A 15,298-nucleotide genomic window follows, 5' to 3' on the forward strand; every position below is an offset into this window, starting at 1 on the left:
AGGAAAGAATTGTGTCTCAAAGAATGGTGGAAGAGAAGAGGGAGATCAATGGTGTTGAAAGCAGCAGAGGGGACTAGGAGGATGAGTACAGAGCAGTGACCCTTAGAGTTTGCAGTAAGCAGATTGTTCATCACTTTTGTGCGGAGCTGACTTGTGGAATGTTTAGGGAGGAAGCCTAATAGCGGAGAGTCAAGAAAGTAGTTAGTGGAGAAAGAGCAAGATAGTTAGTTGTACATAAGTTGCTCAAGTTGATTGGAGACAAACGGGAGAAATATTGCGGTAGTTAGAGAGACAAGAGATGGTTTCTTTAAAATTGGTGTGGTGAGAGCATGTTTAAAGGAGGAGAGAAATGTGCCACTGGACAGAGACAGGTTAAATAGATGAGTAGAAATGGGCATACGTTTAATAAAAAACATTTATATTTTAACATTTATTAAAAAAAGTGAGTGAGAGGTAGCGGAGAAGTTGAGTGGGAATAGGTTTGAGGGGGCTGATTGCAGGGTAAGTAGATGCGATGGTTACAGAGTCTTCATGCTTAGTTGTGGGGAAGAATGTTCTGAGGGTGTATTGGGGAATGCATGTGGCGTTGTGTGGGATGTGTGGGGTCTGACATAAGGAGATTTCTTGTTGAATGGTGTTGATTTTTTCTTAACTATTGTCATGTATGTCTGGAAATAATGTACTAAAATATAGCGACAGTATTTTAGGCTTTAATTTCATTACTTTTATTTGTTGGATAAAACTGTTCCTAATTGTACTGAAAATGATTTCCGCATGACCAATTTGTGGTTGGAGGAAAAGCACATTAAGTGAATTAATGAATAATAAGTGCTATACTGGCACGGTATAGTAAGCTAGATGTGGGTCACAGAATGGGCCTTCACGGAATGACCATAGGCACTCGCTGTCATGCGTTCCAGGAGTCTGCTATTTGCTGCTCTCCAGCTGTTTGTTTATGCCTAGACATTTGCTGGCAAAGAATCATGGAATTATAAATTGGAGAACTGCTGGGTGCAAGTTTGTGAGATTGGATCAACAGTACAGAAATAGTCATTTCAGTAATACATCGAGTAAAATAGTTCCAGATATATCTATTTATACTTAGTGGTACTGTCCGGTTATGCTTACCACAATCTTTGGTTTTGCTCCATAGCAAAATACTTGAGCTGGTGATGTACAGTCTGCGATGTCTACCTGAGAGACATTCTTTTGAGGGCGACACAAAGGAGAAACATCTCCTGCACTTTCAGGACCAAACAGGGCGACCTGTACAAAACATAAGATACATACATTACTTAAAAAAGATATCCGCATGTTTGTTTACTTAATGCAGTCCTTTAATTTATAACAAGATGGCTGCACCACTGAAGATTTCCTGTTTGTGCAACAGCTTAGAGCATCTTTAGTAGTTGTGGTATTATGTCTAGTTTTATATTATTATTACTATTTAGGTAAGGGAGATTAATATCATAGCACTATATATTTTCAAACTGAATTATTAAGACAGCTGAAAGCTAGTTCACAAGTATATATCTTGGAAACTTATTTTTTTCCACTAGAAGGCAGCAGACATAATATTATTATTATTATTATTATTATTATTATTATTATTATTATTATTATTAATAATAATAATAATAATAATAATAATAATAATAATAATACATTGCAAATCATATTATTATCAATTGATAGATAATAATAAAGGCTAGAATTACATTTCAGCCCTATATGTTTCATTATTTCTATAAGTTACAATATTGAAACATAATTGACACCTTTGTTTATATTGACACATTGGTAACTCTCAGACAGCTTTAGGTTGGCCAGTGGAGCTTTAACACATATTAAAAAAAACCCACATAGTTTATCCTATTTGCTTTATCGGAAAATAAAACGTAACTGCCAAGAGATTATCCTGCTTTTCTGGTGGCTATAAAAGAATAGATTCGTAGATTATCCGAAATAGGATTTTGATACGATTTGTATTGATCTGGGTATGGACCGAGTGGATCTGACCCTGGTTTGGATGTCTGGGAATGTGATCTGATTTGTCCTAACTTTCCATTTGGGAATGTTCACAGGTATGACAAATGGTTTATTAGTAATCATACTTGCCTAATTTGAGACCTCTGCTGCAGGAGATCTTGGATGGGAAATCCATAAGGAAAGTGAGGTTGCAATTTGCTTAATCAAGAACCATCCATTTCAGTAGGGAAGTGGAGGTTGACCTGCTCTTCTGGGAGTTCAGGAGAACTCCCTACATTTTTAGTCTGGGCAAATATGTTAGTAATGCACAATTTTTATTTTTTAAATGGCACATTTACTCTGCCACAGCAAGCATCTCTTATGCACTCTAGTAAATGGGCTGTATTGCTTATATAATGATGAGCTTATGGGCTCATGGGCTACATGCAACATAGATTGCTGTGTACAAAGTCATATACCACTACAACTCACAATGATACAGACCCTTTACTGTGCCCTTAAAATTATATTTATAGCTACTGTAACAAAGGGAGGTATTTAGCTGCTAATCCGCAGAGAAAGGATGCAAACAAGTGTTACATATTTGTCCAACGGTACACCTAGGTTAAAGATAAACAGGTGAGGACCTATGTGAGACAAAATAATAGTATACAGTCTAATTTAACTTACATGGTTTGGAAATGTATTTTCCCACAGCAGGCGGACAGGGTGTGTCTGTAGTAAGAGCAAACAGAGCAGCTGATGAGAACTCCTTTTTAAAGGGAAGGTGGGAATGTCAGCTGCCCATCAAGCTAGGGCTGTGGGTGTAGTGTCTGGTATAAAAACCTGGGTTTCGGGGCCAGACTGGTTCCAGCGCTATCATGAATAGTGCTATCATAAATACAAACCGGTCAGAGCACAATTGACTTAGCTTTACAATTTTTTTTAAAAATGGCTGCAGCCAGAGGAGAATTCACCTACATGGATTATTGAAGTTCTGGCGATAGATCACCACATCTAGACCTTGGTCTGCAAAGGTGTGTGCTACAATCAGACCCACAAACTTATGAAGAGCTTGCCACAGTGATAGAGAGATTTTGTGTGCTACAGCAAATGACCAAAGCATCTGCGTTTGTACCAAAGTCTATGCCACTTCAAAAGCCAGGTTTGACAATCCATGCTATATCCATTGGAAAATCTGCTACGGACAGAAGGCCGGTTACAAAGGTGTCTAATTCGAAGTGCTTTGAATGTGGTGAGTCAGGCCGAGTGTCCTAAACGACCATAACTCATGGACTGTTCTCTTGCACATGTTGGGCCTGCTTTACCAAGCTATTGTACCATGAGTCCTACATCAAAAAGTCCTTGTGTGTTCTGGGTGACTGTGCTTATTAGCCAAACCCTGTTCTTGTCATTGGTTGACTCTTGGAGTGAACTTACTTTGGTTTCCAGCTCTACCTTGCCTGGAACCATAACTACTCGGTTGCTCAAGGTGTAGGTCATGTGCGTACATGGAACGACTGTGGAGTATGATAGAACACTTCTGCCAGTCACACTTAAAAAACAAACAGTTATGGTGGTGGCTGCCATAGCGTCTAAACTCCCATATCCACTCATTCTGGGGTGAGACTTTCCACTGTTTAAAGAGGTCCTCGGTGAATGGGACCGTCCGGACATGGCGGCAACTGATGCAACGGTCGGAAGCCGCCTAAGAATCCATAACATCTGGACCTCAATCTTTGGGACCTGCGAAACTGGACTACTATCTTGAGGGTCATAGCAGGAGTTCCACAAAAGTATCCACATGCGGGAAGCATGTACGGTCCAAAATAGCATTGGTTGGTGTCGTCGTGGATGAGCCCATCCCGCTTGTCAGTGAGGATAACAATTTTGTTTCCTCTGCAAGACTTTGGTTGTGACCAATTTAACGATGCAACTTTAGAAAAGGCTTTAAAAATTGGGACTGAGGTGAATGATGTAGCGAAAGCCCGCAAGTCTGCAGAAGGTATACCATATTTTGTTGTTAAAAATAACTTTCTGTATAGAGTTGGTATTGTACAGGAGGTAAAAGTAGAACAGTCAATGGTTCCTCAGGTTCATGTACCTCTAGTTTTAAAAGCAGCACATACACATGTCTGTGGGGGACACCTGGGGTGGATAAGACATGGGAAGGAGTTCTGCTCAGTTTTACTATCCCGGGGTACACATGGCAGTGAAAAGGTATTGCTGGTTCTGTCCTGTTTGTTAGAGAACCTGTCCCAAACCCATATACAGAATGCCAATCATCCCAATAGAACAAGTTCCCTTTGAACAGATAGCCATGGACCTGGTGGAACCACTGGAGAAATCCACTTGTGGGCACAAATATATACTCGTGGTGCTTGACTATGTGACCAAATATCTAGAGTCAGTTCCCCTATGGGATATAAAGTCCAACACTATAGCTAATGAACTTGTATTGATGTTCACACGCTTGGGAATACCCAAGGAATTTCTCACAGTACAGGGTACCTTGTTCATGTCCAAGCAGATGAAGCAAATGTGCCAGTAGTTTGGGTGATGGTTCTTCACACCTCTGTATACCATCCACAGACGAACAGCTTGGTGGAGCGCTTTACCCGCACATTAAAGCACATGCTCAAAAAAGCCGTGGTGCAGGAAAAATAGATTGAAACAATCTTATTCCCTATTTGATGCTTGCTATACGTGAGGTACCTCAGGCCTCAACAGGTCCCTTTGAATTAGTGTTCCGAAGACAGCCCGGAGGAATCTTGGATTTGTTAAAGGAAGGGTGGGATCAGCAAGGCACAAGGGAGCCAAAACAACATGTAAAATAGGCTCAGGAACGGCATAAGAGAAGTTATGATAAAAGTGTTGTAGTTCGATTTTTTAAGCCTGGGGACAAAAACCTATTCCTGGTTCCAAACCCAGGAAAAAAAACTATTCACCCACTGGCAAGGTCCATATAAAGTCCTAAAGGCTGTCGGTCCTGTCAATTACAAGATCCATCAATCTCCTTAAACCTTGGTATGATGAGGAAATGTGCAAGTGCAAGCAAAAGAAAAATTTTATCCGGTGCTCAAAAACAAACAATATATAAATCACTATGGGGCATATTCAATTCTTTTGAATCCCCCCGACGTTAAAACTATTACCGTTATTACGGTAATAGTAAGCTGGATTTCAGCTCGCTGCTCAGGGAGCTGCGAGCTGAAATCCAGCGAGAAAACTACCGTAATAACGGTAATAGTGCGCGCGCCGTGAGATTTTTGCCATTTTCGCCAACAATTGAATATGCCCCTATGTGTCAGCATATACAGTACATAAAAGAGAAATGTGTGCACAATATAGCTATATTGAGTTGTATTGAGTTAAGCTCACCTGCCAGCGTTAAGGCACCTCCTGTAGGTTAGTCCCTTGATTTGATCCTGGCAGGTGAGCTTAACCCAATATAGTTATATCTTGAACAAAATTCTCCTTTAAATATATGCTATAGTGATTTATATATGTATAGTGGTTTATATATTGATTGTTTTTGAGCACCAGACATTTTTCTTTTGTTTGCACTAACACAAATTAGACTTACTCCAGACATGTCCTTCTGCTTCCTGAATGTGTACTACAACTTGTACATTCTAAACCTCTTCACACATGCGCACAATGATACAAAACCTGAGAGTGTCACACGTCCAGGAGGTGGTAGTCACTTTAACGGTGATGAAATCACCGACAGTGACTACCACGAACAAAAAAACCAAAACTGACTTGGCCGACTCCTAATAAATGATCACTGACCTTTACAATGACAAGGTCCCCGACATTGTGCTAACAAATCACGAGCACCAGTAAGAATGGCAACCTGTTTTGACGTCATTTTAAATTGCGACCTGTATATCAGTATTTTAAAGCGGCAATGCCGCTTCTCATCGGAGCTAAGTCTTACACCTAGCTTTAGCTTTAGGAATAGGGTTAGGAACAGTGGGGGATCCAGGGGGGGGCGATCGGGGCGATCGCCCCCCCTAGCAGGGGCTTGCTGCTGACGGCTGCACACTGTGCAGGTCCGTTCAGCATTGACAGTGTGCTGCCCGGCTGCTCTGATTGTCTTTTAAACACAATCAGAGCAGCGGGACATCACACTGCCAATGCTGAACGGACCTGCACATACTGTGCAGCCGTCAGCAGCCTTAGAAATTAGAAAGGGGGCGGGGCCTAAATCGCCCCCCGTCCTAAAATCGCCCCGGGTAGAGCAGTTGCCTAGATCCACCCCTGGTTAGGAATAGGAATAGGAATAAGGTTAGGGTACGGGTAAGGGTTAGGGTTAGGAATAAGGTTAGGGTTAGGGACCAGACATTGCCTCTTTAAAAATACTGATATACAGGTTGCAATTAAAATTAAAGTCAAAACACGCTGCCATTATTACTGCTGATCGTGATTTGTGAGCACACTGTCGGGGACTTGTTCTGTCATTGTAAAGGTCAGTCATCATTTATTAGGAGTCGGCCAAGTCAGTTTAGTTTCTTTCTTTTCGTCCTACTGCCTGTCGCTTTTACCACCTCCGGAAATTCGGACCCCATCCTGTCCAGGACATTGTATTGTGACAAAAATGTTTTAGTAAAAGTCTTACATACAGAAATATAACAAGGAGCAGTTTGTGCATCTACACCAAAGGCCTTGCAGATTGTTTTGTTGCATCAGCTGACAAGAATTAAAGTAGGGATTAAAGTAAATTCAGCATTACATTTCCATTCACAAATGTTTGTTTAATATGAACCAAGCTGGTACCCCACACACTTATATGCGCTGTATAAATGTAAATAATTTGCTGCATATGTTGCAAAAGATTATAGATAAACTTTTCTTGTTTTGAGAACTGGCAGATCATTATCATAGAATGTCAGTCAAGAGAAAGGCTGACAGATGTTTATTTTTCTTTTCAGATGGCTCCCTCATGTGGAAGGTTGTGTGGCTGCAGGCTGTGATTGAAACTTTTCAGCTACTACTGCATTGGATGAATTCTTCTCATTATGATGATGATGATGGTGCTGTAGGGAAGGGAGATGGCTCTCACAGCACTGTATGTTTATTATCTTTTCAAACTGAATTATTAAGCCAGCTGAAAGACAGCAGAAAATATAACAATAACAATGATTTAAAAATTGTCTTGTTATTGACTGATGGATATTCATAATGAGATATGTTTTACATAAAAAGGATACTCATCTGTCTGGGAATAATGTTTTTAATTCTATCTATCTATCTTTATAAATTACCCATATACACATTTTTTTATGCCTGTGTTTATGTGGGTTTCCTCTGTGAGCTCCGGTTTCCTCCCACAATAACATACTAGTAAGTTAATTGGCAGCAGACAAAATTAACACTAGTTTGTGTGTATGTGTTAGGGAATTTAGACAGCAAGATCCATCTGATGTGAGTAACAAATATTCTCTGTACAGCGCTGCGGAATTGGTGGCGCTATAAATAATTGGAGATGATTATGATGATGAAGATTACCTAGCTAAAAAAAAGTAAATGCTAAAGCTACCCCCTTAATGTCTAATTACTTTTGTAGATGACAGAAAGAATCTTTATTCTTTTATGCCATATACGCATAATACAGAGGGCACTATGAGATCCACATCAGTAAAAACTTGATCTAACCATAACAGTTTGATCATAGTGACCTCTGGAGTCTCCTCTAAATAATTATGTTTTAAACAAATTTGAAAATGTTTTAATAATACATGCTTTGTTATGACCACAATACATTTCCCTAACCCTGAGGTTCATGTTGAATGTTTGAAACACTGATAACTTCAATCCATTGTTAAATATATATATATATATATTTATATATATATATATATATATATATATATATATATATTGTAGATTATTATCTATTAGAAAAAGTGACTCAGTTATTACCCAGTATGAAATAAGTTACATAAACTGTTAAGAGTGTAGCACAGGACTGTGATTGGCTCTGTTCAGGGACGTAACAGCCACCAGGGAAGCCCATGCTGCTGTAATGGGGCTCAGCAGTGACGGGGAATCTAACTGGAATTGAAAGGCCAAATGGGGCTCCCTATGAGCCAGACAACAAGCATGATTAATGTACATCGTGTGCGCCAGAGCAGTGATCAGCTGCCCATCGCTTGACCCCAGTCCCCGCAGAAAAGTTTGCTATGGGGTCCAGCTGTTGCTAGTTACACCCCTGGGCCGGTGTATCTGTGCACAGATGTGTACAAATCTGTAAGTGTATCTCTATAAATATGCAATTAATGTGTCTGTATCTATATACAGGTAGGTCCCGAATTATTTGGAAAGGGACAAAAGTTTTATAATTTTTGCTTTGTACAGCACCACAATGGATTTGAAATTAAACAATGGAGATGCAATTGAAGTGCAGACTTTCAGCTTTACTTCAAGGGGCTGAACAAAAATATTATATGAAACGTTTAGGAATTGTAACCATTTTTATACACAGTCCAATATTTTCAGGGGCTCAAATATAATTGGACAAATTAACAATCATAAATAAAATGTTCATTGTTAATACTTTGCTGCAAATTCTCTGCGGTCAATAGCTGCCTGCAGTGCGAAACCCATGGACATCAGCAAATGCTGGGTTTCCTCCTTTGTGTGTATGTCCCATAGATTATAAGCTTGCGAGCAGAGCATTCTTACCTCTCTGTCTGTATTACCCAGTATTGTATATTATTGTGTTTATCCCCAATTGTAAAGTGCTACGTTATTTGCTGGCGCTATATAAATAAATGTTGATGATGACGTTATACGGTATACCAGGCCTTTACTGCAGCTGTGTTCAGTTGTTGTCTGTTTGTGGGTCTTTCAGTCTTTAGTTTTGTCTTCTGCAAGTGAAAAGCATGCTCGATCTGGTGGAAGTCAGGTGATTGACTCGACCACTGCAGAATATTACACTCTTTTGCCTTAAGTTGCTTTTGTAGTATATTTTGGGTACATTGTCCATCTGTACTGTGATGCGCTGTCCCATTTCATCCGGCTGCTTCTGTCTTCTGTTCCATAATCAATAAACACTAGTGACCCAGCACCATTGGAAGACACACATGCCCATGCCATGACACTGCCCACACCGTGTTTTACAGATGATGTGCTATGCTTTGGATCATGAGCCATCCAAGCTTCCTCCATACTAGCCCCCCCATCATTCTGGTACAGGTTGATCTTCGTTTCATCTGTCCAAAGATCTGGGCTGGCTTTTTTAGATGTTTTTTTGGCTAATCTGGCCTCACTATTCTTGAGGCTTATGAATGGTTTGCACTTAGTGGTGAACCCTCTGTATTTGGTCTTGTGAAGCCTTGTCTTTATGGTAGACTTGGATAATGATATGCCTACCTCCTGGATGTTGTGAAGGGGTTTATCTTTATCATGGAAAGGATACTGCGATCATCCACCACTGATGTCTTCCATGGACGTCTAGGCCTTTTTGTGTTGCAGAGATCACCAGTAGGTTCTGTTTTTTCTCAGAATGTACCAAAGTGTTACTTTGTCCACTCTTAAGGTTCCCGCTATCTCTGATGGATATTTTTGTATTTGCAGCCTAAGGATGGCCTGTTTCACTTGCATTGAGAGCTCCTTTCACCACATGTTGTGGGTTCACAGCGACAACTTCCAAATGCAAATGCCACACTTGGAATCAACTCCAAGGAATAGCCCACACCTGTCCATGAAACAGCTTTTGAATCAATAGTCCAATTACATTTGGTCCCTTGAAGAAGAGGGGACTATATATTATACAGCAGTAACTCCTTAACCCTTCCTCCAATTTGGATGTCAATACCCTCAAATTAAAGCCGATAGTCTATACTTTAGGCCCATATTCATTATATCATCATCAACATCATCAATATTTATTTATATAGCGCCAGCAAATTCCGTAGCACTTTACACTTGGGAACTGTAACTTGAATATATTTTGACAAACAGCTAAAATAACAAAAATTGTCTTAGTGTACAGGTATATACTGAACCTGTTACTGTGTAATAAGATGTTTTTTTACTTAAGTTAAAAATATCTTGTTACTTTTTCTAAACACTACTGCATTGAATAAAGAAAGTTATTTTATAGTTCTGTGTCTTGAAATGCGGGATATGTGCATATGCTCTGCATGTCACATGTCTGCACGTCACATGTGCTCTGCATGTGAAGTCATATACTAATGTATCTAGTCTCTCCCGAAATTAAGAAACAAAGTTTGTGTCATGTCCTCAGGCTGTAGTTTATGCCTGCTGTAAAACTTACATTTAGCTAAAGTTTCAATGTTCCAGTGTATGTTGCTCTTTATAACCCTCCATAGTGTCAAAATGTAGACAACCAGTAAAATAGCAATAATAACTCTAATATACACAGATGGTGAGTGTGGGATTTAGTACTCTGATTAATGGTGCATGATGAGTACACAGACACCAGTATGTGCAGATAACAAAACACATGTTGTACACTGAGAATGAGAATGCAGTGTAATAAACAGATTAATAGTGCAGATAGTATACAGGGCAGGGGAGCTGTAATATCTCTGTGATATACACTAATGACAGTGTGCAGCAAACACCTAAGTAAATGTTGGGTTGACTTTTGTTGCAAATATATTCTCACATTTGTATATACATTTATTAATGTTAATGTTTAAGTTACTTCACTGTACAATATTTAAATATAAAACATTATGATAAGCTTAAATGTAATTAAGGTACAATATACAGTTGTAGAATGAATACTTATTGCTTGCTCTCGTGCTGGAGGAGAAGACGAGCAATGGGTTAGAGCAGAGAACAGAGCACAGGAGAACTTCTTATAGACCTGTGGGGTCTGATGCAGAGTTGCACACAGGGGCTTGCTGGGCTGGGGCCATTCAAATAGTTGGCTACCTTGGGCTGGGTCACTGGGCTTTAAAATGTTCCTAATAGGCTGCTGAGCCAGGTCTCACCCTCTAGGATAAAATTTGTCAAACCTCCCCTGGTCGCACAACGTGAAATGGGCAGGGCCGGATTAAGATATTGTAGTCCCCTGGGCTAGGGGCACTGTGAGGCCCCCATTTATCAAGCAACGTATGTCCAATCCGATATTACTGGGGGCCCCTCAGTAATATCGGATTGGGCATACGTTGCTTGACAAATGTTTATTTAATATACCTACACTGTATTTTCAAAAAGCAAAAAAGATATGTATGGCTTAATGTACCTTATGTATGTTCAACAATTTGTATGAGTGCAATAGTTTGAAAACAAATGGTGGTGTATTAAGGTTAAAACAATGCTAACTGGTTTTAACATAGGTAAATAATAAATGGTTGTTACAATTATAACCAGTTAGCATTGTTTTAACCTTAATAATAAACCAGCATTTGTTTCCAAAACTATTGCACTCATACATAAGGTACATTAATCCATAGATATTGGGGTATAATAGGGAGCGCTGGAATATATTGTACTTACCTGCTTGCTGTCTTCTTCCTCTCCGGCTTTTTGCTGCAGGCTCCAGTGGCACATTTTTTTTCTTGCTGCCAATATATATAAAACGCTGCCAGCAGATCTTTCTTAGGGGCCCCCCAGCTGCCCAAGGATCATGGGCTTTAGCCCATAAAGCCTTGTGGTTAATCCGGCCCTGAAAATGGGCATATATTTGCGGGTCATTCGGAGTTGCATGCAATAAAGGAAATAGTTAATTAGGCATCAACTACAAGATACGCCAGGTATATGTCACGTACCGATGTGCGTATTGTGCGGCTGGATGCTGAGTGGAAACAATATGTATGGCATTGTATACTGTGGGATTTGCATTCATCTGCTATAAGATAAGTATCCCATGTGCATCATCTTATCTAGAATAGTATTGCACCAGAGTCGAGCAGGTGCAAAAAAACGCGGATTTACGACTGTTTGCAAAGACTGCATCTGATTGCAATTGCGGTAACATACCCATACGGCAGTGGCGGAACCAGAGGGGGTAGGGTGATCGGGGCAATTGCCCCCCCTACCAGGGGCTCGCTGCTGGTGGCTGCACACTATGTGCAGGTCCGTTTGGCAGAGACAGGCAAGGGAGAGTGTGCTGCCCGGCTGCTCTGATTGTATTTTAAAAACAATCAGTGCGACCGGGCAACACACTCTCCCTATCTGTCTGTGCCGAACGGACCTGCACATAGTGTGCAGCCATAGCTGTCTAAATCACCCCCCCTAAATCGCCCTCAGTAAAATTATTTTCTAGATCCGCCCCTGCCATACTATACATTAGGGAACGTCGAAATGAGATCTGTACAACTTTGTGTCCATTACTACTGTGTGTGTTTGTTTTCTGGGCATGTACAGTGCAAAACAAATGCAACATACCCTCAAAACAGCTACTTATGTTCAGCTCTGCATGACCCCCATAGTGTATTTTATCAGGGAATGTAGCTCACCTCAGTAGTAGAAGTGTGAGGAGACAAAGAGACAAATTTGTATGTATAGATGAGTTTTGTTACAGCATACGTCCTGATTTGGCAGCTCAGTCAAGATTTGAGTGGACTATCTGAACATCCTGCAGCCGGCACATTTGTCCTGATGTGCAGAAGTTGGGAGACATGATGGTACTCATGGTGGTGGGCAGGTGTCTAATGCACCAGAGGTAGGTGTCTCTGGTGTGTAAGGATGTTTTTCCGGGCATTGGGGGCAGCCTAGAGCTTCTCAGAAGTGCTATACATATCCCAGGGGAGTGACCATGACCAATTTGACGTTGTCACTCCACTAATCTAGAACGGTTCCGACCGTTTTTCGGAATGGGCATGACTGTGACCCCATTTAGTTTTTTTTTTTAATTGTTTGGAGGTATGTTACATTCATTAGAATATTAAGCAAGCAATATCATCCAAAGCTCACTATAGATTTATTCTAGGACACACTTGCAGCACTGAGTTTAAAAAGGCAATCATGGGCCCTGGACTACCACCCAAAAATGTCCCTACTGGAATTCACCACTGCTTGTGGCCACAAAGACTGGGACCAGAACAGTGTCTCATATTCCCAGGAGGAATTAAGTTATGTCAGCTGCATCCTATAGAGTCTGCCACTGTTACTAAACTCCCTAGCTATCAGTGAGAGCCTGGGAAAACAACAAAAGAGCCACAAACTCCTGATTGGTTCCTGTATCTGTAGTCTATACACAGTGATCAGTATAAATACTGTCAGCACAGTGTGGAACTGTTTACAGAACAACTACCTTATTTCATTTAAGAAAGAGGACTTTTACATTGACATTGAGAACCTGTCTAACTGGGCAGCTCTCTTGCATCAAGATAAGTACGAAAAAAAGAGAGTGTGTGGATGCGGAGGAGGTAGGGAAAGGCGGGTGGCATCCAAATTGTACTTAACCTATCAGTATGTTTATTGAGTGTGGGAGGAGACTCATGTAAACACAATGAGAACATAGAGACTCCACACAGACAGGGCTATGGTTAGAATTGTACCCATGGCCCCAGTCATGTGAGACAGCCTGGGCTTAGCAGGTAAACGGGTGGAGTTTTGCCCAAATGTGTGCATTTGTGGGCGGAGTTTGGACATAATGGGGGTGGGGCTTATTTAGTTGGATTCTAAATGTTGAGAGGTATGTCACTGTGCCAACATGCTACCCAATGTCATTGCTGATATGAAATGTCATTCATGTGCCAATGTCTGCCACTAAACCTCATAGACCAGGTGACTTTTTGGCTGCATTTGGCTCTTTAACTGCACATTTGGCTTATTTTGAGTGTTATTTATTTACTGCAGAATATTGCAGTCAGAAAGCATTTTACAGACTTGTCCTGATGTTATTACCAACTGTTGCCAAAGTTATGTCTCAAGTGATGATTATTTGCACAAAACTCTCTTGCCAGTCCGGCCAAAACATAATTTTAACTTAGAGTTATCAAGGCAAGGGGAAATTCTGGATTCAAACACATGGGAAAAAGTAGAAATGGCAGGATAATTATCTAAATGATGCTGCATCATAAGATGTGTCAACATCTGCCAAAACAGAAATGTTTAATGAGAGGTAAATCTTTAGTCTACTAATCTGGTATGGGAAACAATGATTTTAAGTTTAATTGTAGTGTGTTGCTGGCATTAGGCAATGATTGTGGATAGTCGCCAAAATTATGAGTAGTAACAGATCACATATACAAGATGGTGCTAGATCACTGACACACAAGCAGATATACAATTAGTTTCATTTGCTGGATTGTTTAGCAGCTAGTTGAAAACAAGCCCTGGTCCTTATATTTCCTTTAAAAGACAGAACACTCATTACCCTGTATCTTATTACCATGCAGCAATAAGTTATATACAATATTTGCAATTGTAAAAATCTCCAACGGTGGAATAAGAAATGGAGCAATTAACTGTCTCTGGTGGTGCAAGGAAAGGGCTAGTTAGCTAGTTAGGTGACATAAGGGTCTATTTACCATTGAAACATAAGGGTCTATTTACCATTGCTTATCGTGGTGATAAAAAACCTTGTATCACCCAATTTAACAATAAACTTGTTCCCATATTTACAAAACCCTACAGCTGCTAATACTATGTAGAGCACTACATGGAGGAAACTCATAGGGACATATGCAATTGGCTGCGTTACTGTCAAAAGTAACGCGGCTTGCACACTATTACCATTATTACGGTTATAGTGCACGTAATTACCATAATCACGGTACCTTTAATGCGGGCTTTCTGCTCGTAGCTCAGGGAGCTCAAATCCGGGTAAGAATTACCGTAATAACGGTAATATTTTTAACGCCACGTTACTTTTGCAAGTAACGTGGCTAATTGAATATGCCCCATAGGGAGATATTTTGAACGTTCACTATAAATGGCTAGAGTCCAGTGTATGAATACCATGGTACAAAATGATCCCTCAATGCCGGAGATATCCCAGTAAAGCAGAGGATTTAGCCTTTCACAAAAATATTCACATTTTATATTTATACATATACATCCTACCTACATAAATTACATAACACAGTCAGCTTACGTATTCCCTGGGTTGTATAAGTGTACAAAGCACACAGCCCTGAGCCAGTGAAACTGCTCTTGCAGTGCTATATTTCCAGTGCTGCAGTGTCACTTGATGTTTTATCCAATAAGTCCGGCCGAGAGGAGGGAATGCAGGCACCTCTAATCTCCCTCAATCCCCCACACTTAACTATGATCTCTTGTGATTAGTTTCAGAACCACATATGCTTATCTGAAGCGGATGAAAGAAGCTACATGACTTAAGTATCAGCAAATAATAATTATTGCCCTGTCTTATTCACTTCCATCACCGGTGAGAGAG

The 15,298-nt window shown here is 40.3% G+C and overlaps 1 protein-coding gene across 2 annotated transcripts in view; it reads right to left on the minus strand.

The window, feature by feature from the left end:
• The window catches only part of DLC1 (DLC1 Rho GTPase activating protein), a 393,767-nt gene that overhangs the window by 268,079 nt on the left and 110,390 nt on the right, over positions 1 to 15,298 (minus strand). For both annotated transcript variants that reach the window (XM_075196165.1, XM_075196158.1), the window contains exon 4: positions 1,129 to 1,266. In XM_075196165.1, coding sequence (XP_075052266.1) covers positions 1,129 to 1,266 — 138 coding nt within the window. The remainder of the gene's footprint in view (positions 1 to 1,128; positions 1,267 to 15,298) is intronic.

The sequence above is a fragment of the Mixophyes fleayi genome, chromosome 1 (assembly GCF_038048845.1).
Source record: "Mixophyes fleayi isolate aMixFle1 chromosome 1, aMixFle1.hap1, whole genome shotgun sequence".
NCBI lineage: Eukaryota > Metazoa > Chordata > Amphibia > Anura > Limnodynastidae > Mixophyes > Mixophyes fleayi.